Consider the following 26,992-nt stretch of genomic DNA (forward strand, 5'->3'; position numbering starts at 1 on the left):
ATCCCATAATCTACAAGTGAAACTGTTGTTAAAAAAGTCAACAGTCTATTCTCGGCTATTTAAAAAGGGCGAAAATAGGTTGCGACAAACGTCTCTGATAGTGAAGTTCCATTTGAAAGATCACTTACAATCTATATGTAAGCCATTAAATTTGAAAACCTGTGTTTTATCTCCACCTAGCGAATCCAGACACGTGACCGAAAGAGACATTCATTCTGTTGGATCTGCGGATTCGGTCATTTCCAGGAACAAAAGTGCTCAAGTAATTCCAACTTATACTCTGCCCATCATCCATCTGGTTCCAATAAGGGCGGTTTTAATCACTCCATCAAATTTGGTACCAGATACCGATCCAGAAAGAATTTACGACGAACACACATTCGAGAGTTACAAATTTCATGTGATTCAAGCCTCTTGTGGTGTATTTCAAATTTCTACGAGCTCATCAGTCAATGAAGTGGGGGAATGGATGGCAAACGATTTATTTTCTGGGAAGCAAGTGCTCAATCAACAGGTCCGCTATGTTGGTACTCTACTGCAGCCAGAGCAGGCCGATAAAATATTTGAAGACTTGGTTCATTTGACATGCATTCGAACTAGTAACAAATCAGACAGTGTTCGTTTGGTGCTTCCCATCGTGTTTGAACGGATAACCATCACGCTTGAGCGGAATGAAAAAGCTGTACTGAATTTCTACCAGAGTAGTGCGGGGAACACCAGACCATCATTATTTGAAGGAAGCAGACTATGTCGGATAAACTCCAGGCTCCTAAGTGCCAGTGTTCATCCACCAGAACGAGATAGCCACATATATTATACTGTTCTTTCCGCGCCTCAACACGGACATTTATTTCTCAAGCAGTTAGACAAAAATATTGAAAGCCAATCCAGCAGACGTACGTACCTGGGAGTTAACTCCCAATTTACTCAGCAAGATATAAACAGTGGCCGCCTATTCTATATATTTCGCCGTGTCCCGGATGACAACTCAATACGTGAAAAACTTGAAAATTTTAAAGACGGATTTGAATTTCGTCTACATGTTCCCGGAGCACAGAGGAAAGAACCAAGTTATTTCGCTGTTGTCGTGAATACTATATCAACGACAAACTTCACTGGTATTTGGCGAATGGGAGAGGTTAAACTGGTAAACAAGGACGGTGAAGTGTCTGAAGGTGGCATCCTTGTGATCACCTCAAAACATCTGTCTCTGGAACCAAAAACCTGCCCCGAATACACAGATGCGTTGCAGTTCCGGGTTAAGACGTTCCCCAAACACGGCACATTAAAACAAATAGGGAGAGATAAACAATCATCGTATCAAATTGAGCGCTTTGTTTTCTACCTTTATGATGTGGTTGAAGAAAATCGACTGATATACGTGCATGATGGAAGTGAATTTTTCCGAGACGAATTTCAATTTCAGCTTGTCTGTGCTGAATCCCCCATGGACGAACAGTTTCAAGATGGTCGCACAAATTTAGCCAAGTTTATGGGAGAAGTTGTGAGTCAACCGATAGATGGGACGTTTCGTCTGGTGATAAACGCAATCAACGACAACCCACCCACCATCTTCGCCAAAAATGTGATTTTTCGGTTTAATTCAACAACAGTTATGCCAAAAGGGTGGCTGAAGGTTAATGATTACGATCTTCAACTATCATCCAAAGTTCCGACCCACTATTCCATCAAGTGGGCTATTCTACACAATTACCACCGACTCAATATTAGATATCCAAAGTGTGGATACTTTTTAAATGTCAAATCCGGCCAGAAACTTACCAATTTTACCATGTATGAAGTTCAGCAAAGTGAAGTAGCCTTTAGAAACCAGGGTGCCCCACTCTGCTCCATCGTGCTCACTGTGAATGATGGCCTATTTTCATCTAATGTGCCTGTACTACTCAACGCGTCACGGCCAATTTTTCAGGCCTTCGGCTCTTCAATCGAGGTAACAAGACGTAAGGACTCGCGGTATCCACTCTTCTTTGAAGTGAGTCTGAAAATTTGATTATCATCTAATGAATATTGTCCTGAGTTCATTCTCCATGTTGGCTTTCATGCAAAGTTTAAAATCTTAGCTATATTGCATGCAGATGTTCTGTAAAGCTTTAGATTTACAGTAAAAAAAATCCCTACCCATAAGACCAACGCTGAACTATGGAAAAATCTAATATTTACTTGGAATTCATTATGCTCCTGGTTTATTCGGTTTTAAAATAAAATCTTTGATACCATGCTAATTCTTCATGAACGATACCAGCCGCTCAGGCTAGCGCCGTAACAGAAGTTCATAAAATCTGTAATAATCGTGCAAGTAAATAAAGAACAGGATCATATAAAACATTATAAGGAAACTGATAACCTGGCTGATATCCGCAGAAAACCAAAATGATGGCGGCAGTATCTAAATTCTAGAGGCTCAAAAACCAATAGGATATTTACTGGAATAGATTAACCTAATTTACATTTGCAAGCGGAACAAAATAATATGTGTCCATAAAGGAAACTACCCACAAGGTTGCTGAAAACTTTTCGAAAGCCCACGACCGGTTCCACCCTTCTTGAGGCTCATCAAGTGAGTGCAGTCCCTGAGTTCCGTCAACCTTATGTTTTACTTGAACCCAAATTGGATTGTTTTCGAGAAATACACTCATTTGCAAATCAATTCCGTTTTCACGGGAGACTCAAATGAATCTCTCGTTTATGATATTCTACAACTGAGTGTGCTGCACACAACAATTGCAATGAAGTGTAGCATTACCTGAAAACTCTAGACTTCTGGATAAAGTTGTCTAGCAGAACGGAAGACGCCTCGTCCCTTTGTAAGAATATCAATGAAATTACAATAACGTTTCAAATGCAGCATCGGGACTGAGGAAAGATTTCATTCTGACATACCATTACGTTTATTTACAACTCATTAGAGACAGCCCATCTTTGGAGCAAAGATTGCTACGTGCTTTTGCTCGATGAACATCATGAGTGCACCCAGCTATAGCAGAGAAGTTGTCTGGTGGAGAATGTCACTTTTATGTGTTCCATAACTTGTCGGGCCTGCACCAAACTTAGCCTTGAACAGCTGTAATCTCTTCTCTACAAAAATTAAAGCTTACCGCAAATTTTGGCCTTTTTTGCAGTGAGAATCGCTAACTGCTACCTTTTTGCTACTACGCACTACTATATTCACCCTAGTCAGTATGAAAAAGGTGACTAGTAAGTACAGTTAAAATTCGCTTGACCATTAAGTGTCCAAGTGTTTGGATATCACCATCTATTTTTGCGCTGGAACTCACATGGAACAATTTGGTTCACTTTCTTCATATGTCTTGTTCCACCTAGTGGTTGCTGCGTATAATGATAACATTAGCAACCATGGCGTGTTTGCAAGCTCGGTGTTTGCACCCTCGGTGTTTCCGGGGAATTTGAGGACACGTGCCTTTGAAGCTCGGAGATTTTTAGCAGAAGGCCAAGCTTATATGGCAGACAAAATTCGACCATTGCTTTATCACTCGATCTATGGCCTCGGTATCACCAGTCTACTGCAACACAACCAAACACCTCAAATGCAAAGGCTGCCCGAATGTATACTGGTAACGTACAGGATGACTGTGAGATCACAGAGGGTGATACATCGGTAATGTGTCAACAGCCACCTGACCAGCAACCTGCATTGTCGAAGGTTATCTCAGAAAGAACGCATTGGTCGTTTTTGTCACTTTCTTGTCCGGGCGAAGATTAGCCGCACTTGTGGTCGACCATTCGTAGGGTAAAGGATGCGTGTTCGGTTATTAGCTTCTCGGCTTTTCAGCACAGACTGGCTTCACTTCAAGTACAAGTTCCATAGTAACTTACCATTTGTTTCACATCATCAGCAGGTACACTTTTACCGTTGGATGCAGCAAAATTACCCATGGACAACTTCACAAGTTGAACATATCCTTTGTTGATTTTAACGTCTGTTTTCAGCAACCGTATAAAAAGGTGTCTGGAAGTAGAATTGAAGACAAACAGTTAGAAGCAGTACGCAGAGATTGTTGCTAGTATGTGAATGCGCAGCTTGAAGACTGAAAACAATATTTTGGGTGTGCTACAACTTAAAGCCATCTTAAAGCAATCTGTAGCACAGTGCAGCTGTTTTGCGTGGAAGAGGGAAATTTTGGCAGTGAGTTCACCGCACTATGTCCTACATTGTTAAGGTTGGAAGGATTTAGGGACGGCATTATCCTCCCATCCAGAAACACGTGATAGCGGAATTTTGTTAGACTAAGATGACATACCTCATATATAACAACTGTTTACAGACATGCCTTCAGGATATCTAATCACAATATACGTAATGAATCTTCTGAATTATTAAAAAAGCATGTATTTGATCAACAAGGAAATGGCGATTGTTATGTGATTGTGTGAAAGACCAAAAGATGAGCAAATGTTTTTCAAGGTGCAAGAATCTTTAGGCTCTTCTTACCCCTTGAATGAACTAGCAGCATAATCATTAAAATTTTCAGTGGTTCATGAGAGGGCAATTTGACGGATAATGGAGCTAGAAATGGAGTATATATAGGGTAATCAGCTTTATTATAGAAATAACAAAAAAGTACCACCGACAGGATTAATTTCTGAACCGGCGCGTCATTGTTCAAACGTCCTGGTACGTTGTACGTTTTATTGTTTTGGATGTAAAATTTGATATATCCCCATAAAGGTTGGATAATGTCATGTACGGCTAAATTAAGTAAAACTTTTATTTTAATTTTACTGATGTAAAAATAGTACACTAAATGGCACTAAATGTTTAGACCCATTTCCCTAATGATTAATTATAAGTCTGCGCTGCTATTCAGTGTGGCCAGAAACGCATCCGTACAATGGCGGATGCGTAACGTTGAATCTTGTTAAGAAACTCGCTCAATGTTTCATGTATCTGGTGGTATCTCTGTGTGTTTGCTGCCGAAGCATTCTAATCGGGGTCCAAATTGCTCTCAACTGAATCTCAGCTTCCACTCAGACAAAATTTTGCTCAAAGACTCATTATCAGGTTTGAAACCCATTTCTCGGAGCAACTAATGAATGGACGGGCGTGTGCAACCCAATATGTAATCCTGGACTCCATTTTTAACTGGTGCATCTGTATATCTACTAGGTGTCCGTCTGGAAGAACAAAAGAGCGGTAGTTAAAAAATATTGTGCAAAACCGTAGTCATCGGAAACAGTAAGTCGGCCAGTCACGGTAACAAGAATGTTTGTTTACGGTCGAAGACATGGAAAACTGTCAGTTTCCAGTCACACTTCCAGCCGGAATAAAGGTCAGTGTTGCATGCTTTGTTGTGACTGTTTTTGTGCTAGGGTTCAAGCACTACATTGTTAGATCCTAAGAAAAATTTGCGAGTTTGGCCGCCATTTACAATACAGTTATGCAATTTCATGTCGAATTGCGGTAATCATTCTTTCAGTTGTTCCTTCCTTGCTTTATGCTTTCAAAGACACGCAGAGAAGGAAATTAATAAATACGTCGAAAAAGCTTGATGGCATAAGAAATAAATATATATCTTGTAAATCTGTCATTTATTTGCAAACCCGAAGTAGAATTTCCTGACAACTGATTTAAATCATCATAGCCGCCTTCCGATATCCCTAGAGAACGAATCCATTCCACGACAGTTTTACCGCATGTGTTAGAATCAAAGTCGGAAGTGCCCGTGTCGGTCGCATTCGGAATAATGAAATCGGCTGAGGATAACTTTTACGCTTGGGATTTAAATTTTGCAAAATAGTAAATCAACGCACGCCTTAAAAGAAGAAAAAAGCAAACACAGACTGGTGTCATTTGTAAATCTATGGCCCAATACTTCTCCAGGATGAGTGGGTTGTCCGGGCTCTTTTTGACTCGGGCTTCGAACCAGCCATGAATGTCTACATCCGTATTAGGTTCTGCTAGTCGAATGTATATAGTATATATATGTATAATTTAATAAAGGGTTGAATTAGACCAGATATTCTAACGTTATACAAGATTTTCTGATGGCGAGTCCCTCCAAGGAGGTCCATTACTTACGTTCCAGTAAGCAGCCTTGTTTACACCCCTCACTAAGTGAGGGCACTCGTAAAAATGCCAAGGAAACGCTATCGTTGCTCTGTTGTACTTTTTGGATGTCACTGTGAATGAGTAGCCGACTGTCTACTAACATAAAATTGGAGATGACCAGTTTCTTCTTGTCTGAATGCATTGGCTTCTGGCTGCAATGCTAGCCAATTTCTGAAGACGGCCGGATAATGACGGCTATTTACCCAATGGTTATGAGTGTCTCAGTTTTTAAATGGTCGTCCTGGTCATCCACCGTAAAATGGACCACTTTTGGACTTATACAATCACGTTACTATAACCGTCTATTAGGAATGTGCTGCCTTCTCATGCAAATTATGGGTTCTTTTAGCTGCTTCTGGCATAATGCATATAATGTCCAGCTTAACTTTATTAAACCAATCCAGCTGTTTCCATGGGCTTCGGAAGCTATTACTGACAAACAAAGACAAAGAATTTACTTCCTTCACTAGATCTTTTTTTGTTTCGTTTAGTGGTACAATATGGTAACAATTTTTAGGCGTTCAAGTGCCCTTGCTTCTTTTGTGTCCAGGCCTTTGTAGGCGATCGGATACATACACCCCTAGGTCTCGTTGCCTATGTGAAGTTTGATAAGTTGCCTTTGGTAATTTTTTAGAGACATTCACTCGAGGAAGCTCATTTTCACCTGCGAGTTTCGCAGCAACTGGAATGTAGACTTTAGATGGTATATCAGAAGTAGACGTGTGCCATACGGGTTGGTAAAAAACTTGCAATAGTGCTTACGACGTCTAGTCGGCATTCTTTTGAAACTTTATGGAATCTCATTCAGTGGCCTGGTCAGTAACTAGGTAACATATGATACCAAATTTGTTTGCTACAAAACACTCTACTTTGAACATTACGGCAGGTAGTCCACTTCAGTCCGCTTAAATCAAGCACTCATTGGTCTTCCCAGAGGCAAATTCGCCGCTATCAGGCCGTTGTTATTTCTACTGCACTGCAGGATGAGTCATATTTGGATTTAAATGCGCAACCACGGGGGTTCGTTTAAGGAAGTTTTTTTCAAAAGCCCAGTTTATGGTACGTCCAAGAACCATGGGACCTTCTAACGTGTTAGTTCACACTTCATATTTTAAGGTTAGACGGTTGTTCAAATGCTATTGCAAGCTACTGAACTTTGTATGTATCAAGCGCACGATTTTCTCAAGCCGGCTGGGGCCGAAAGAAGGCAGTACAATGACAATGAACAAGAAAGGATTACTTGCTCTAGGCATCTATTATTCAAACCTTGCTGTATAGTTTGCGCTACTTTACAGGCCGACGTATGACGGAAAAAATTGTGTGGTTATGTAAGTCAGTTCCTATGGTGATATCTCAGTCCGTGTCACAGATAAAAATCCAAAAACACTACTTAAATCGATAGATGTCATAGTGGCTGATTCATTTTTACGAATGCTTACTAAAAATGTGTTGTCTCCAGATTACCTGAATTGATCTAATGGAAAGTGGCCCATTTTGCGCCGTATTCTCTTGGGAGAAATGCTTCACTATTGAAAAAGGGTTAATTTGATCAATCAGATATGAATAGTCTGAGGAGGAGATGTTCAGTACTTTTAAGTACTCTTGCCCTTAAGAAGGCAAAATTTAAGGTCAGAAAAAGAAGACTACATGGTGTGCAAAAATATATTTCATAATGAAAAGTGAGTAGCTCTTCCAACCACCAGTGATATCTCGGCTTTATTAGATTTTGCTATTTGCCATTTTTGTCAGTCAATATGAAAATCCTTCTAAACATAAATTGCAAAAACTTTGAAACCGAATAAAGGCTTCAGACCGGTTTCGTTCAGTATGGAATTAAATTTCAAATCAAACCGTGAACTGTACTGGATATGGTTAGAGGTATGCAGGAAATATTTCCCAAAGAATATTTTGCCATTAGTATTATAGAAAACTGTTGTCAGGTATTATCCGAGTAGCGTGAGTGTCGCAGATTGTTGTCCTTAGGCTGGTACTTCATGAAGGTGTTTTTAGAAAAAGCGCGACGAAATTCTATCTAGGGGACTCGCATATAACGTTTGCCCTCCGCGTTCAAGAAAACTAAATTTCAAAAGACGATAAAAAGTATTTCAAGTCCAAAAAGTTTGCCGTTGCTTCAGTCTACTAGTTCACGTATTCTTATCAACAAGTAACGTCAACAAGATAAATGGTTTATCGTGTATTCATCTATACTGAATACGACATCTTATGATAATACACAACTTGCGCTTTCTCTGGTTTGCAGTTTTGCTGCCACTTAATACCGACGGTAACTAGAAACAGTAGAAAACAAAACAGGCTGACCTTAGTGTTGCTCCTATTTTTGGTTTATATGGTACGACTTCGTTAGACATGCCTATAAAAACCCTATAGTTGCCGCATTTTATAGAAATATCATTAATTCATTAGGCCTTTGTGTAAAGTCCAAATTGCTTAGACAATTTTTAGTCGTGTAATACACAAGTAGGATTTCAGCTAGATCTTCTTGTGAAAGACGTGCATCAGTGAAGAATACACCAGTATGTATGCATAAATATCTGCGTCACTCCTTATCCGAAAGGACTCGTAATAAGAGAAATGTTGTAGGGTCAATATCACAGAGGGTTTCATTAGGTGCAGTTTTAGAGAGACAAATCTAGCTTGTGGATCGAATGCCGTGGCTCACATATTTGTGAAAAACAGTGATGCTTGTGGACGAGAACCAATTGTGTTTAAATCAGATCACACTGTCTAGCGTGCGGAAAAATATCACGATTCTGCTCCTTCATCCGGGGGTTAAGCCTGCGAGGAAAATGAAAAATTGTTACAGTGTTAACAAGCTAACATAAAAATGAATAAACTAACAAATTTATATTGTCCTTATTATCAAGCAAACAGATGAGCACTGTCCGCATTCTTTTCCGTCGGCACGGTCATATAAATTTACGTGTTCAACCAGGAAACCATCTCCACAAAGTGTTCATAAGCTATCTCTCATTGGCGAAACTTCACTGAGGGTTGAGATGTGACTGTCACCGATAGGAAAAAATTGTCGGAATGACTCTGCAAATATCCCAAATTTCCGACCGGCATCATGGCCTCATTTGGTTGGCAGTATCCCAACGAGCGTTTTCTATAAAAGTGGGGTGCATTAAGAAATGTCTACAAAAGTCATAATACTGACGAGTGTAATGCTGTGTTTGGAGACTGTACGACCTCTAGGTTATGCGTGGATGGAAAAAAGTTGTATTGTGTACTAGGCTATATTTTTGCTTCCTCATATGAGTGTTATCTTTCGGACTGAAGATTTTCGCTCTTACATGCCAGTTAAGTTTTTTTCCGTCAAAATGTCACAAATAAATATGATACCAAATAGCAAATTTCAAAATGACAGGAAAGTGATATAACTGGCTTTGACTTTGTCCCCTGACTCCCTCTCTCCCGCAACGTTCATTCCCCAGAAGTTTGGACAACTGATCAGGACGTATATCAACTCGAAAACCGGGATGCTATACTTCTCAACAACACAAAGAGTAAATAGTAGCTGAAACTAGGACAAGCATGCTTTTTGTTTTTTTGTTCACTCTGGTATCAACGGGACATACACATTAACAGATAGAAACGTTTATATCTTATACTAAATTCTTTAAAGCATAAGGACTGCCTTCAAAAATTGCATTATTAGTCACTGACTATTAAAGGCCAAACAGTGATGGGTTTTTGGTTCAAGTAGCATACAAACATTGTAGAGATAAGCGGGTGCTTAAAAAATTAATCCGGGACATACAACTTGACGTAGTTTATATGACTTGACACAAGGTTTATGAAAATTCTTCAACGGCCAACTAAAAACTTCTCCCTTCAAGACTAGGTTGGTATGAAGATGAGTGTAATTTGAGTTAAAGTAGAACATAAGGGTGAGGGAACCTCGGAGACTGCCTACCTAATTACTTAGAAGAGGAGCGAAACCGGTTGTGGGCTGTCAGAGTTTTCGGCAACGTTACGTTTAGTGTATTGTGTCCATACAAGGTATCGCGATATCCCAATTGATGTACCAACTGAAGGATACGGCGGTCTGATACAGCACATACAGTCCCCTCAGAACATCACCAACGAGAGATTTAGCTGGGTTCCAGGTGAATCTTTCTATGGAGCCAAATTGGTAAGCAAGTGAATGCATTTAACTTCTATCAATCTTATTTCGCTCTTAAACACTGAATCAGGTGTGATGTTTGTAAGTTAAGTTGATGCTAGTTCGAGAACCGTTATAAGCATTTAAATCATTCTTCAACTAAACTCGATGCATAAGATTCGCTTTCAGTTTCATTTGGAACAACTCTGAAAATACAAGCGTTCTCAATTTTATATGACGTTTGCTTACAATTTGAGAAAAATCTTGGTGAGTGCACCACTTTTTGTCCTGCCAGGTAAATCTGACTGTAAAATGCGAGTCAAATTCAGTCTCAGAATGCACATCACCTCCGATGAAGGACAAACATGAAAGATTCTGGTTAGCCATCTAAATATTTCCATTCAAACGGGAATACTCATATTCGAATGTTGTGTACGTTTTAGCGTCAGTGTCATAGGTTTACGTGTTGGAACTTTCTAAACTGGAAAAATGTAGTCACAAACAATGCTAAAAATTAAAAATTTACCGAAATTTCCAATGAAGATTTTTGGCCAACGGTGCTTATTCACTGTATGTTGTCCATCGTGAGACAGCCTCTTACCACTCAGGCTGGCAGTGCTGTTTCAACTCACGTTGCCTAGTTCCACATAGCCTACGCCAGGTAGCCAACGCTTTCATTTAGTGTTGCTGTCGACGATGATGACAGGTAACAGAGAGAAAAGCTCTGATTCAGATACCAGACTGGATTTTCAGCGAATACGTAGATGAGTGGTCACCAGCAGCATCTGAATTGTCATCCACCATACGATACACATTAGTACTGGAAAAAGACGCCAAGTATTAGGTGTTCTATGGGTACTTCTATGGTTTATTCATTGTGTCCATGATTGTTCATTGCATAATTTTTCAAAGTTTAGTCTGATAATCATAATATTTTCCTAAAATAACTATCTTGCTGCCTTTACTTTCGGGTATTATTGTCATAGGTTTCAACCAACATTGAGATGGCACCAAATGCAATCCATGTATATCTACACACGGGTTCATGCTACGGAAGCCTCACGACGGAAAACTCAACGACACCTTTGGACTCGTTCACATACGCAGATATTCTTGATTACAATATTTACTTCCGTGTGACCTGGCGATACGTATTGGAGAATCAAACCTTTAAAGATCCGTGCATCTTTCACCCCCAAAGAGGCTCCGAAATGAATATTGAGAATCAACAAGATTTTATTATTTTGTTGGTAACAATGTCTTTTGGGAACGAGCGCTGGCAGGAAAAGGTTCGAATATCTGTTGTTCCACATACGTCAGCTGGGGCCCGTTTGTTGTCGTCAGGTGGCGGAACACAGAGAGTTGTGGAGTTCAATACAAACTTGAACATGGAGCTCGGTGAACAGACAACCCTTTCATTCAAGGAGTCAGGCAACCAAGATATTCATTTTGGCTGCAATGAAGGGATGTTTCGGCTGAGAAAAGTATGTTTAATTTACTGGCAGCATGCATGCTTTTGTATCTGAATTGCCTCCTTTCACATTTACCTCCTAGTTTTAGTGATACACACGTCCATGTTTTTAGTGCTTGAGTACTGCAGTCAAATAACTGGCAAATGAACTATGCGTTTGTCCATCTGGGAAGAAATGATGGAAAGAATTTCGTTGTTCTGTATCTCACCAACATCTGAAAAATTCAAAAGATCTGATCAACTTACTCAAACGGTGTCCAAGGTATATGGCGTGTGTGCCTTTCCGCGCCTAGAGTTACTTTCTTCACAACATTGTAGATGGACTTAAGTTTAGCAGACGTAAATCAAACACAAAGAAATGCTGCCCATGCCATCGACTGTGGTAAAAGGCACCATTAAATTTACCATTTTCGATTACAGTAATCAACCTTACTTAAGTGAATAATGATGAGTGCTCAGTCATATATTTTAATCCATTGTCGTATCCTGAGTGGGACAGTTTTAGTGAGTTTTCTAAAGGAGGGTTCATGTCTTGTGGCCTTAAACAGCTGAGCCCTCAAATTATGCTTTGCCAAGTCCTTAGTAAGATAGATTACTTCGGGTATTCGTGATATTATGGAGCGGAATAGCATACATTGCTGTCTTACGTTGCGCAAATATTTTAGGCTCAACAACACGTAGACCACGAATGCATGAAATGTGACACGTCCTTAAGGACAAAAATCTTCTGCGTCATGTGGACAAATGACACTTGATGTTTGGACGTGTGCATTGACAGCATTCTGTAGCGTCAATTAGCTTGCGTGCCAACTTTCGCGCTATCAGCAAAATAGCTTTCTGAAGGAATGTTCCGGCTGTTTACGTACCGCATTTCAAGGCAAAACGGGCTGTCAATATCTCTTGAACCCATATCCCAAAATACTCTACACTCTAATTGCTCATGAGTGAAAACCACGAATGACTTACTACGCACAAAACATTTGTTGGAGCTACTTACTGCAAAGAATCTCTAGTGGCGGTCGAGGGAACGGCCAGTTAGAACTGTCAAGTGACATAAAGAATATGCAAGGATGATGAAATGCACAGAGGGCGTACTGCTGCCAATTAAGTAGAACAGCAGCTGTTCAGCCTCGTTCTTGACGTTGGAATTTACCACCAGCAGTGCAAAGTTGACAAGGTAAGGTTGTCAGATCGAAGCGATGGAAATGAACAATTCTGTTCGATAACTGCAACATCAGCAGCAGTTTTGTGGTGTGTTATGATCGATGTTGTAATGTCAAAGCTACATTGTTTGGAAACATGTTTACAGTTTCCCAGTGGGGTATCGGCGCTTAGAAACTTCAGTTATTAATCAATGCGAAATTCTTTTGTTCCGTTCAATCTGTGCGGAACTCATTTAGCCCGTCCAATGGTTCGGCTAATAACCTAATAATGACTAGAGTAATTGTGGTCAAGATCGAGAACACCTATCAAATTTTGTACACACATCATTCCTGGGATGTTTTAAATAGTTAATTCGAGTTTTGCATGCACATTTTGCTGATCACCCTACATATTTTGGATAATTAAATACTGTGCTCTAATTTTTGGGTAATTATAAATGATATCTTAGTATACTCTGCTCGAACAGTAAGCGTATTTAGCCCAAACTTCAAGCACACTGAATGAGGAAAATCTCCAGGATTGGTACCCACTCATCTGGTCCCCAGTGCTAAGAAACACACCGTGAGCTAAGAGTGCCGAGTGAAATATAACCAGCAGTACATATTGTATTCTAGTCGAAAATTACTGAAATTTTAGCTGCAGCGCAACGTTATACGGTGGGAAACATTGGCCTCTCACACAACCGCTCCCCATGTTGTCCATTTAGTTTATCCTCAGATTTCCGCGTTACTGTCTTTGCAGTTTTAGTAGGTGGCCTTAAAATAATGTCAATACGCAAATACGGCAAGTCGTTAGAAAATCTCGTCGTGGGCCCTTAATGATAACCCTAGTAGGCTTAATCCAATGAGATGCTTAAGGTATGTTTTTGTTTCCCCTTATAACCACTGCGTACATTTGCAAGTGGGTGTTAGCGATTTTCATCCGCTGAGGTGCATCAGATCCAAGCCTGCTGTAAACCAAATCATCACGCATCGCCTACCCCTAGTTTGAGAGAATTTGTTCTGTTTGGCTATAAAATAGACATCTGCTAGTAAGTTATTTCACTTCCATGTGCTGGGCGAGTTTGAACGGTTTACACAAAGACTCTCAATTCGCTGGCTGTTGTTCCTCTCGTGTGGACGGAATAAACAGAAATTTTGATCAGTGATCACAGCGAAGAAAAAGTATAAATATTATTAGCTGTATGCATTCAAGAAATCTGGTTCTCATAGTTTTCTTTAAAATTTCTTCAAGGGAAAGCAAACATTCGGGGAAACTCTCGTATACATAGTTGATAAAAATCGACTGGCACATGCGGCAAGACAACGTGTTAATTCACAAACGACTTATTTGATAAACTCAGTTGAACTAAATGAGCGAATGGGGCAATAGTACAAGAATTGCAAAGTTTTCTAAGGAAGAGTAATTGTAGAAGAGCTCTAGCTGAAAATCTACGGCCCAACAACTGAGCAATGTGAGGTCGCATTTTTCTATTGGCACTTCAGGCCAATTTTGACCTTGAATTTGATAACTGATTTCTTGTCGAACACTTCAGGGTGCATGCATTGACTACTTTACTAAAGGATATTTCAAAACGAAAACAAAAAAGTTTTGGAGAAGTGTGTAAACAAGATAGGAGGTGACTGCAGTACATGGAAAGAAACAAATTGTGAACCCTACGAAAAATCCATTTTTCTGATGGGAATGCACGTTGGATCTGCTACAAGATGTCCAAGTGAATATGTCATATAAGCTGAATGTAAGCTCCAGAAGTGAACCACGGAAAATGAGCATGGTAGATTACCATAAACTGAAGCAGTCGAATAAAGTACATCAAGTGCGACTTTACGACTCTGATACAAACGACCAATTAGACCACTAAATTGTGCAGGTACTGTGGTTTAGTTGTAGGTCTTACACAGGAGAATATTCAAGTATTTACCATAAATTGGGTTTGCCGCTGTCCGTCTACATCGTCATGACGGAACCAAGTTATCTGCCTTCAAAACTGGCTTAAACTCGGAATTCAGCCGGAGCAGAGCACGAAGCAAGTCACTCCATGCTGTTGTGAAATCTTCGGCAAAACAACCACACCAGGCATTTATGGCATTTATCTTTACGAATTCTATCACTGAAACACATGCTTCACACATAATGCACCCTCAGTCACAAATTTGCGACGGCTGAAATAAATAACGGATGACGTCATGATTCCCATTCATTTGAATAAGTGTACGCGTTGAGAACAAAACGTTAAAACCAAGGATTATGACACATCCTATCGTGTTCCGAGATGACCTTTAATCCGGCATGTTTTACGCCTGTCAGTGAGAGAGGGACACGTGCATTAGAATAAAATACTGTTTTCCGGCTACTCCAAGAATCTTTTCGATAATTCTTTAGTCATTCTGACAAAAGAAGGATCGGTGAGGTTGCTTGCATTTTCAGCTTATTTTCGAAGCTAACTTCTAGCTAGATCCATTTCGGAACATAATTGAAGATTAGAAGAAATGCAGTGTCATACTAATATGACAAACCCTAAAGAATCGCAACGAAACGTACCCAACCCACATGAATTTCCAATGTTTATTTGTTATGCTGACCTGGTATAACTTACAATGAAAGAATAACAGAAAAATCTTCTATGGGACGTAACAAGAATTGAAGAAAAGGTATTCGTCGAGTAAAATGGCAAGCAAGCTATGTAAACACTACGTCTTTATTCAGAGCAATGTGAGGTTATAAACGAAGTAGCTAGGTATATAGGTTATTTAGAATACAGCGTTGTGCGCAGCAGCAGCAAGCATCTTTTGAAATCCTGGTGACAAGAATGTGGCTAAACGTAGAAAAGGACATCAATATGGCACCCAAGAAGTTTGTATTTGGGTTTTATCCTAATCATCCAGTGTAGTGTAACTTGACATAACTTGTTTTGAAGAAGTATGGCCAGGCCTGAGTCATTTGTTCATTTTTATCTGCATAAAAGCACTGAATATTTGCCGAATCGCTGCGAATTCTATGGTGACGTGTGACTTTTTTTATGATTTATGACAAACCTATTTATAACTCTTCTGAGTTCCGGCATTTGAAAAATACATTCCGCTCTTTGTGTAGGCCCCAGTACTTGGAGAGTTGGTTTTAATCACACCAAGTTTTCAAAAACCGGGGATTAGACGTTTCACACTCATGGATGTTCTCGCAAAAAGAATAGTTTATCGATTGCCGCTTGAAAATCTTCAACAGCCTAAGGACAAAAGCAATGTGAATCCATTTGCCGGGGAGTGTTTTGAAATTTGGTGGATAAACGACCCAACTGGTTGTCCGCAGCATCATTTCAGCTCTGTGCAATGGAGCCCAGATTTGGAGAGATCACAAGAGATCTGCACACAGATTCATCATCCAGGTTTAAAACTTAAGGTAAGTACTTTCTTAATAAGCCGGAAATCGGGGTACAGTGTTGGATCTTTTAGAACTTCCCGCTATCCTATCTCTTATACGAACAAGTGCCATAAGGTCCTTTTGTGAAAGCCGGCTTCACGTGCGCCTCAATGCAGCGTAGAACGGTTTTATGTTGTAAACACTTCCTTGACTACCACCACGTAAATCAGTCAGCTGGGTAATTATCGAAATATCTCAAATTTAATATTGTGCTCTTCTAATACTTTCCTGTGTCATTTTACTAAGAACGACGCAGATGATACAATTTCTGCAATTTCCTTGTCAGGTGGTAGTTTTGGTTATTGCAGGCTGGTACGCGTACGACAAATGCCGACGTTCAACAATACCTTCGATTAAGGCACTACAACGGAATGAACCAAGATAAGGAATGCAACGACTTCTCGAAAAATGTAGCGTGGATTGTTTTTAGTATATCAACAGCAACTTTCATATCTGTGTTAATTGGACAGATTCCGAATATTATCTCCGCATGTCCGAAGTTCTATTTCCCTCGGATGAATTTAGCCAACCATATCCAAACCCAAGTCGATCGATTAATGAAATTTGAGTGACTGAGATCAAAGAAAACTCAGTGTTGCGGTATGTTGGGAAGTAACAGGATATCAATAACTAAGGAAACGAATCCATCAGTTCCCGACAAAACACACCAAGTGACACTTCCATTGAACTTATGGGCGGATTTTCTTCCTCCTAAACACAATCTATTTAATATGTTGACAGGAAGTGACTTGGTGGAAACCCTCTAATACGAGACAGAAATGCCGTTGGTGGGCATCAAATTTAGGAGGCACCTATTCCCACGAAGCACTTTTGATAGAGGGTTTAAAATTATTGAGCGCATTCTTTGCTTACGGTGCTGAGGAGATGAAATTAATCATACAGTAGATTTGAAAAATCGAGCATAATAAATGTGATATCGGTTCCGTTGTGGCTAATATGGTATACTAAGAGTATTTACGAGTTTAAACTCCTAGTCACCTTTACTTCTGTTTGCTACTAGGCAATTCAGTGTTTGCGTACCGAACATGTTTCATCCCAACAGGCACAATATCAACATAAGGTCCACGAAAAAACCATTTTCGCTGTTCGAAGTCATCCGACACTTAACGGCAATTGATAGAATATCACCGAATTCATAAGTTTTATTTTCGTCCCTTCTCTTACAAATTTTTCAGGTGTGAGTAGTTGCCCTTTTCTCCCTATTGCACTTGCCAACCAGAACACAGGTGTTTATGCCACATCTTGGTCAGTATATTTGGGAACACTCATCATTACTCGGAGTTTATATTGTTATTCAAGAATTCTACTAAAATCAGACCGTTTTGGTGGCTTCACTACTGCTTTCAGTTCATATGCCACACAGATCCGCATCCATTTCCAAAATAAAGGAATACTGCGTGCAACTTCACAGTGTTTACAATGTTCGCTGGGCTCAACACGAATGGATTGTCTGGAACATTGTGTTAGATGTACAAATTCGATTTTTAACATAAGCTGACAGAGTTCACAGGTATATAGCGTGCATAAATTTCTCGGAAGAACGTGGGTATGCAATTGGCAAACTTCGATATAATCTCCTGGAAAAATATGAGAGTTTTGTAGAGCTTCGAAGTTCAATTTGGCAACAAAGAGGATACGAAAAGCTATGTAAAGGTTTATTTTTTTATATCGATGCGCTCCTGATCACTAGAATGATGTCCCTAATGCGCCCGTTAACTAATGTTTACTTTTACACGCTTGACACGTTTAACAACATAGGGAAAACGATCTAGCATTGTTAGTGTTTTGTCGGTCGGCTAACTCTCCAAAATGCAAGTTCCATGCATTTCAGACAGCCAGTTGGTTTGTGGTTATACACGATTTCCACAGAAGCGAAAATCTGTGATGTTAAAAACTGCTATAATAAAGCATCTTTGCGTAGAGCGAGAGCATAATAAATTTATGAAACAAATTTGTAGATCGTTACATCTATATTTGCTGGTTGCTACTGTCTGCCCTATCAATCTCTCTGTCATCCTGTCTTTCTGTCACCCTATTTATCATTGATTAATGATTATGAGTAGATGCAAATTTGCTAAAGTTGGACAACAAGGAATAATTAGCATTTGATTTGTACCCCAGTCTATTACCTGTTCGGGTTAAGAGTGCCAAAAACGCTTTCCTAAATATCGCTAATGATATAGGGCTTATCTCGGGATTTTCAATCGGTTAGCGCTTGTTTGATGCAGTGATGCATCGTGTACATATACGTGCACGCGTTTCGCATATTGGTGGAGTGCAACAGAGAGCGTGTCCAAATAGATCCCTGCTTCAACGGGCTTCAGATGAGCCAGTATCCAACAAGTTTTATCGGCACTCTAAATTGCGGTCAACTCTGAGGTCCAAACACGATACACAACGCGCCTTAGTTCTCATGGTAGAAGTTATGTATGCTAAACACTACACACCCTTTATGTTACATTTGTGACTGCGCAACGTTCTCGGTAATCGGTAGCGGACTACTAACTGGCGTTATCCACTACTTGACAAGCTCCATTGGTTATTATGTCAGAATTTCGTAAGTAAAGAAAATACGTACAATGCACCAGGCAGTTGATTGTCAGTAGTTATCAGGCTGTCACAAAATCTGTGTTTATGGTGTCGGACACCGAAGTTTTGACTAAATCGTGGGCAGCTGATAGGCCTGTACTGTTGGTCGCAAGTTTGCAGTATGTGACCGACGGAACACTTTAGTTACAGTCACATTTTGTCAAGTATACTTCTGGTATCACCAAGAAGATCCTACTGTATATTGTATACAATGTGCTACGATTTGTCCCTGGCGTGAACAGTATAGTTTTATTGCAAGCATTGGTATCTGCATCCATGTACGTGATAGATGATTTTGGTTACACCCCCTCCCCGATTGTTTTAGGACAGCCGATTGCTAATTTGTTGATCCATACAACGACTGACATGTTTAAGGCTGTCCCCTCACTAGTTATGTCATATTCAACCAGAACACAAGACCATCGGTAACTTGGGGCTACGCATACTTGGTGAGCCCGAAGCAGGGTAAAACCGGTCTTGGATTTCCGAACAGTTTTCGGCAACCTAATGAGTAGTGGTGCTTCAAGAAGATGTCATAATCTTGATTCAACTAAAAATCCCGTGTACGGGCAGAGATACCTGAGATGAGCAAAGTTTTGCTCCCAGTAGGTTCTCTTCAGTGCATATAAATATAAGACGAATAAATCAGCAAACCGTGACTGGAGCAATATGGTCGGATCAAGGAACAACACGGCTGGTTGAAGCACTACCAGACAGCCCAAACAGAGACTGAGGTATGCAGATTCCCAATTACACTATGACATGAAAAATAAAAACGTTCATGGGCGAGCTGACCTCACCAGTGATTCCGTCTGAAATGAGAGCCACTCGGTAAACTTAGTGCGAAAGTTCTTGGAACCTAAAGTAGCTATTGTTTTCTGACGACCTTACCACATACATGAATATAAACGCTTTTTAATACATACTATGGATAAAAAGGTTGCAGACTAACCGAAAATCCTTCCGGCGTGCCTCACAGGTTCGTGAGATAACAATGGAACAGGAGGGGCATCATTCGCTGAGTGACGCAAGTTTAGCACCCCTAGGTTCTGAGGACGTACCAATTCGTCATGACCAACCAATATTCCCGGCTAATTCGGATATGTTGACAAACGAACAGTCTCTGACGCCGTATGTGTGGTCAAGAGAACAATACAGTGCTGAGGAGTATCAAGAACGTACCAATCACGGAACACCACGTCTTGTTTATCTGATCGTGACTTATCCGCGAAATGGTGTTGTCATTTCCAAAAGGTAGGTAGTGTACATATTTTGGTTATGATAATAAAAATTCACATTAAAATTTTCTATATAAAGTGTTGTAAAACAGCAAATTACTCTGTCTACGGATGCCCTTTAATTCAAGTGGTACAAAAGCGTATTAGTGATATAATATGCCCCTCATTCGGAGGAGGACTAGTTTATGGGTACACAGGATTGCATGCTAGAGAAGTACGACATAATTCTGTTTTGCTTGTCAGACGGACAACTTTACACAAAACGAACGATATATGGACACAGCTTATGTATGAAGTTCATTCATCGCTGAGCACTGTTTGCCTCTTAAAACAAAAGCTATACCATGCAATGCAGCTGTTTGTAATTCTAATGAGGTTCACGCCCGACTAAGGACCGAAGGGTGCGGTGAGCGTCAACTACGATACCGTGGAGGACAGCATGGGTTAATGTTCATCGGGATCACTGAGTTACGCGTTTAGACAGAATTCTTCACTAGCTGGGAAGACAGCCATTGCGCATTTGGACCTTTTCAGTGCACCACCAAAAGGCACTTACCAAGATAAGATAGAAATACCAGAGATAAGTAATAATTTTTAAGTACATTGTTCATATGGAGCAGGAAAAACAACCACACGAAAATATATCATGAGGTAATAGAACCATGGCAATAACTGCACATATTTTACGAAGGAGGAATTAACTGCGATATTTTAGAGGATCTCGAAAAACAACTTAGCTACTGTCTCAAGCAAGTATGATAACAATAATACTAGGTGCCCTAGAAATGATGTGAACACAACACAGTTCAACTGACGATTACGCGTCAGTAGCAGGTGATGCACGACTTGGTAATTGAAAGCTGGAAGCATCTCGTATGTAAACAAAAAGGAACTCCGAATATCAAGTTTCCATTTTATGAACATATATGTCCGTAAAACAAAACAGCAGATATTCAAACCGAATGCATATTTTGTATGAAATAATACACTCATTGCGTTTGATGTAAATAGCTATCAAAATAGGATAGACAAGCGGTGTTATCCTGATATCCTGTTTTTTTTTTGGAAGAACAACATGTCAGCGCTTGCGAATATCAAGTTTCCATTTTATGAACATATATGTCCGTAAAACAAAACAGCAGATATTCAAACCGAATGCATATTTTGTATGAAATAATACACTCATTGCGTTTGATGTAAGTAGCTATCAAAATAGGATAGACAAGCCGGGTTATCCTGATATCCTGTTTTTTTTTTGGAAGAACAACATGTTCAGCGCTTGAGCACCTACAAGTTCTGGGTTCATTTCTACTGTTTGCTTTAACTACTTTGATGTTGATATATTACCGTTTAGAGGCTGATTTATGGCATGAAGTTTCTCCGCGACTTTTAAATCAGGTGATAATTCTGTCTAGCTCTTAGGACGCATATGATAATGATTGTCAGATGAATTCCTATATTGTGCGGCATACGACGAATACGTCTGTTACACACCTCTGTCCGCGCATGCAACTGTTTATTAGACCAATCATCACTAAACTCTTGAGCCAAGTATACGGTTTAGAGGGTAAGGTATTTTGATAGCTGTTTGAGACAGTAGGGTTATGAAACAGGATGGTTTCAGGTGACCGTTAACGGGAACTACTTGGTGCAGGCCTGAGGAGACACAAAAAGCGGCCAATGAGTATACTACTCCGGTGTGTGGGTGGGTGTACCTAATCAAGTCGCTACCATATACGATTACTTTAGCCGCTTCGACTTTACCATCCTGAATTATTTAGATCAAAACCATGTTATGCTTTCTTCATAGGCTAAACCAGACCGTACAAGTACTTTCGAGCGCTGATCTAATGGACAACGACATTTTCTATGTGCATCACGAATGGAGTGACAGTTTGGAAGATATCATTGAGGTGAGTTGTCTGATGGTAAATTTGAGAATAATGCCTATACAAAAACCTTTCCTGGATTTCTCACTGTCATTGTGATCGAACTATTATTCATCCAGCTTAACTGCAGTTTGAAGGTCCAAACGGACCAAAGAGAAATATTACTAGCCTCACACATTTGGTTTTGTTTATTTCTCAAGCTGCTTGCTGTGGACACAACGGAACGCAAAGTTACCAGTCATCCGATAACTGTAAAGGTGAACATAAAACCAAAAAGTGTTCTACATCTTGCTCAGAATGGGCCAACACCAATGCTACTGGGAAGTGCAGTATGGATTTCAAGCAAGTACTTGCAGGCTCAATATTTAGGCGTTGCTGCTGGGGGTAAGTGCGGTTGTTGTTGGGGTTAGTGGAAGCTGTACTTACCATTCTGTAGTAAAACGAAATCTACTGTACCAAATTTGTGAAGCCTGCAGTCATACCCCTATGAGAGGAATAATCAAGGGCTGAAGTTGGGTACAATCGTGATAACCATTGCTTATTCTCATTTAAGCACTAAGGATGCAATCAGCTCGACTTTGTTCGGCGGTTGCATTGAAAAGTTTTTCAGGTGTATAATACAAATAGGAACGCGCTGTCTATTGTTCACTTCTGTTTTACGGATCGATCGTTCATTGTAAGACTAGAGGACATTCCCAACAACAAGCAAGGAAACTATCGATCATACTTCGCCTTCCTCGGAAGGTACATAATCCATTAGGAGTATAGCAACCATGGCATCTTGTTTCTCTCTTGCCACTGGTATTTTTCATAAAATAACAATCTGAAGCGTAGAATAGTCAAATGAAACCGGCACCAGGTGTGCATAATATGCATGCAGTATGAGCATTACGCAGCAGAAAAGGCTAGCTATTAGCCATTTTTTGAAGTTTTGTTGCACTGAACATCTTCTTTAGATTTCATTCACAAAATTATAAAAAGCCCCGCCTCCAAAATTTTGCCAGGTATACAAAGTGGCAACAAATTTGCAATTTCAGTACGTACAGACTTTTTTTAAAAATTAATCCACGATCAAAAGCTAAAAGGTAATTTGAGCGTGTGAAACTGGGAGAAATCGATTTTAAACACTGGGCAAATGTGGTTAGTGAAAGGCAGCAGAATTGGAGTTCACGACCAATTTCCGAACTGTGGCTGTTCTGACGAACCCAAAGTAATTCGTTAGCTAGAACCTAACCTACGGATTTATGGCACAAAAATTAAATGTCCTTATGCACAGTACCATCTAAAGTCAACCAGCTAATTGACTAATGTGTCTAGCGGCTGACAAAAGAAGTCACCTCTTCAGAATAATAAAGCAGACTTTGTCAGTACATAAGAAAGTGACAATGAGAACCTTAGAGGGGCCTGTCGGTGAAGCATATTTTGTTTGTCATCAAAGCCGGTCACCGTATCTCATGGAACACAATATCGTAAGCCTTTTACGTAAGACGACTTGTGTATCGTGCCTGCCAATTCTGGCTCGTATTTTTGGCTCATGTAGTTAGTCGTTCTGTAGTACGCATCATGTCGATTGCATACCTGTTCACGCTCTAGCAACCTTACGAAAGTAGACACTTTTGCGCTAATATCTACCGGTTGATCCTTAACAAATGGCCGTTTTCCATCCCGTTCTTCGTGCCCTGTTAACTTATATAAATCGACACCAATGTGCCCCGTAAAGTATTTGTGACACCAAAGTTAGTAAATACCTACATTGTAGCTGTCCATTTAGTACATATATTTTCGAGCGGAGAGGCCTAACAAAAACCACCTACTCCCAACTATCAATGGGTGTTTAATTTACAATTATCTATAGTGAAAATCAAACTGTAAGCCACACATTTTTGCACTGGACTTCTTTCCTGTTTTGTGAAATTAATTGAAGTTTGGCGTCAAACTAACGGGCAGCGGGACATATCGGGTTTCATAGTGATAGCAACAAAATACCCACTGTGTGGAATTCATTGTTTTCGTTTTTTGAAAGGGCCGAAAATTTTCTGAATGAGAATTGCACGTCTTCTTGACTCCATGCTAGCAAGAATCAGAAGGGGGTCAGCAAATCACCGAATCCTGCGCATATCCGTCATGGAACATGCGGTTCACTCAGAGCCGAGATTCATGCTGTGTGCTATGTGTTGATCATCAGGGAGCAAGACTGGCGGAACCATGTACAAAGTAAGACGTGGAGTAAGACGCGGTTATTCCAATCAAGATGGCGTGACGGCAAGCAATGGATGCACTGATTTTAAGCCTTAATTGTCTTGTCCTCAGTTCGTCTTACGGCGGTATTCATGTTTCTACCCGAATGGACCACCACAAACGTTATCTCTAGATCGTGACTACCAACGTATTGTCTAGGTAGGGTGTGTGTGGCGCCATGTTAGCAGCGGATTGACCACTTCTGCGGTCAACTCGCTGTATCACAGTAGACATAGGAAAATAAGCTAAAACTACCTGATACACATAAAAACTTCTGGAAAACCATTCAGGAAGGCAATAACTCTCCTCGAAACCATGTAGTAGAATTACTGATGACTTCGTCCACCATCGAAGAGGAAGGTCCTCCTCAGAAGGTGTAACTGTTTCTGCCGTGTTGATGTCTCCTATAGTGAATTGTGGAATACGGTGGCGGATATTCGGCAAGGATTCACCTGTTAAAGTTGATTAGGCCACTAGAAGTCAGCGATACGGTATTACAAATAATTTGCACGCAGTTGGCTCAGGTGGCCTGTGCTGGCCTAGGGCGAAAGAGCTAAGACCGTGCACAAAGTGGCCTGTTGGTCAATAACAGATTTAATCATAGTAACAGTATAATAAGCAGCGTAAATATACTGAGCAATTAATCAATAATATTTTCCCTCAACTACTTTACCATTCACTATAACATGAAAATTTCCATGTTAATTGCTCGAGACAAGCCATTTTGAATAGTTTTATGAGCAGCCAGCGCAAACTTAGAAGGAAGGTGTGTTCTCATAAAAAATAGAGCAACGTGCATCGAAATTTTCGTCGGTAGTTAGCAATCTGCAAAGCACTGGTGCCGCCATGTACTCCAATTTAGATTGTCCGGCTCCTGACACAACAATTGGAAAAATATTCTCAGACTTTTAACAGCAGTTGGCTTGTCTATCAAACTTCATGACGAGTGAATTTTTCACGTTCATAGTCTAAAAACCTCGAAGTGTTTTTTTCATCATTTGAATACAAGGGCTTTAATATGTGTTTTATATTTTTCAGCCACCAGGCATAAAAAGTGTGGAACAAGAGGGATAAAAAATAAGACCGGACTACAACAATGTGGTAGAAACATTTGTTACCCTGTGGCGATGACACATTCAGTGCACCGCAAACGTCGATTACAAGGTATTTGATGGATAAACCAGAACAAATTTACTCGGGCAGGAAACGGTAGCACAGGAGTTAGCACGCATCGTACAGAGTTACCGTAGCTGACGTTCCGAAAAAATCTAGGAAAAATATTACGGGACCTACAGAAATAGCTTCTTAACTGTCCACATGCTCGACAGATATCTTCAAACAAGAGGCGTTTGCAACATTTCTAACTGCATACAAACGAAGGCTGGGTTTTGTGGTACAGACTTCGGTACTCAGAAGCATTAAGCAATGTGTGAAACTTTCCTACTCTGAAGGTCTCTCAATATTTGTTTTTCAAATATCCTTATCGCCAAATGAATGATTAGCTACCTCAGGAACTCTGCAACATTTATCCGGTCGGCTTCCCTCTGTCGCTGTGGTTGATTATGAACATTTCCGGAGCGGAAGCGTTACCAAGTGTCTCTTCTCGTAATTCATTAAAAGCTTGGTGACTGGTCTTGAAACATCCAAATTTTGTGGGTGCTGTGAAGAATCAAGAAGGACTATCTATTAGTTCGGTCCAAAACCTACTGAACTCATCATCAGATATTGTAACGGTCTTGCTGGTGATAATACGTTTGCTTGAGGGAAGCTGAAAGTTGACCTCCAGTGAATAACCAACTCAGGATGGATAAATTGAATACCAATAAATAGTGGATTTAACTGGTAGAACCATTTGAAAACCTAAACAATTCTTCCTGCCGCGCACAATGGTCTTGATGATTCGCAACCTTAGATGCGTATCCTGTAACTATTTTATATTTTGGTGGTTTCACCTTCCAATTCTGCTTGGACAAGGCATTTTTTACAGTATCCTTGCTGTTCATGTATCCGATCATATACCATTCTGTATTGCTGTCTGTCTTCATTGCTTTTTGCCATTTCTTGAAGTGTAATTTATATCTTAGTTGACGCAGAATGCTGCAGACGAAAATCTGATCGCCAGACGCTACGTCCCTACTTTCGAATGCGTAATCCCAAGCGGACTGCAGCATAGGGCATTCCGGTCACGTAGCACCCGCGTGTGTTTATTATCGAACAGTCAACTTTGATGACATTTTGGTCGGAAGGCTTCACATGATGGCAGGATAGTTTCTAAAATTGTGACTGATGCATGCCATCAAAATATACACAGTAGTTTGGGATAAAGATTAAACAACACACTAGGCTATAATGGATATTGTGAGTTGAAGAGTGTATTTATTTAATGAAGGCCTAGAAACCAGATTTATTGAATGATTGAGATGGAATACAAAAGCTCACTATACGAAATGCGCAAAGGATATTTCCCCCGAGAGAGGGCAAAACCTTCCAATAAGACGTTGAATGAATGGCTCCACTCGCCTTGGGCCTTAGAGAAAAAATACAACTCTAGCACGTCGAATGGTCAACACCAAGAGAAAACAATTCTCACTCAAGGAAAGTTCTTCAGGCCACAACAAATATATATCCACTACGCCCATTGGCTTGGGTACATGGCCCTGTGAAACTCACAAATGATACGTTACGTCACAATTTAAATTCCACGCTGAAATCCACATGTTTGGTAAGAGTCATCATAAGGTAGACACACTA

At 40.1% G+C, this 26,992-nt stretch overlaps 1 protein-coding gene across 1 annotated transcript in view; it reads left to right on the forward strand.

The window, feature by feature from the left end:
* Nucleotides 1-469: 469 nt before the first annotated feature.
* The window catches only part of T265_09435 (hypothetical protein), a gene marked incomplete at both ends in the record, with an annotated part of 53,539 nt that continues 27,016 nt past the window's right edge, over nucleotides 470-26,992 (forward strand). The window contains 4 exons of the mRNA XM_009175498.1: nucleotides 470-1,993; nucleotides 11,201-11,698; nucleotides 19,823-20,130; nucleotides 21,925-22,027. Coding sequence (XP_009173762.1) covers nucleotides 470-1,993; nucleotides 11,201-11,698; nucleotides 19,823-20,130; nucleotides 21,925-22,027 — 2,433 coding nt within the window. The remainder of the gene's footprint in view (nucleotides 1,994-11,200; nucleotides 11,699-19,822; nucleotides 20,131-21,924; nucleotides 22,028-26,992) is intronic.

This window comes from Opisthorchis viverrini (genome assembly GCF_000715545.1).
Source record: "Opisthorchis viverrini unplaced genomic scaffold opera_v5_274, whole genome shotgun sequence".
NCBI lineage: Eukaryota > Metazoa > Platyhelminthes > Trematoda > Opisthorchiida > Opisthorchiidae > Opisthorchis > Opisthorchis viverrini.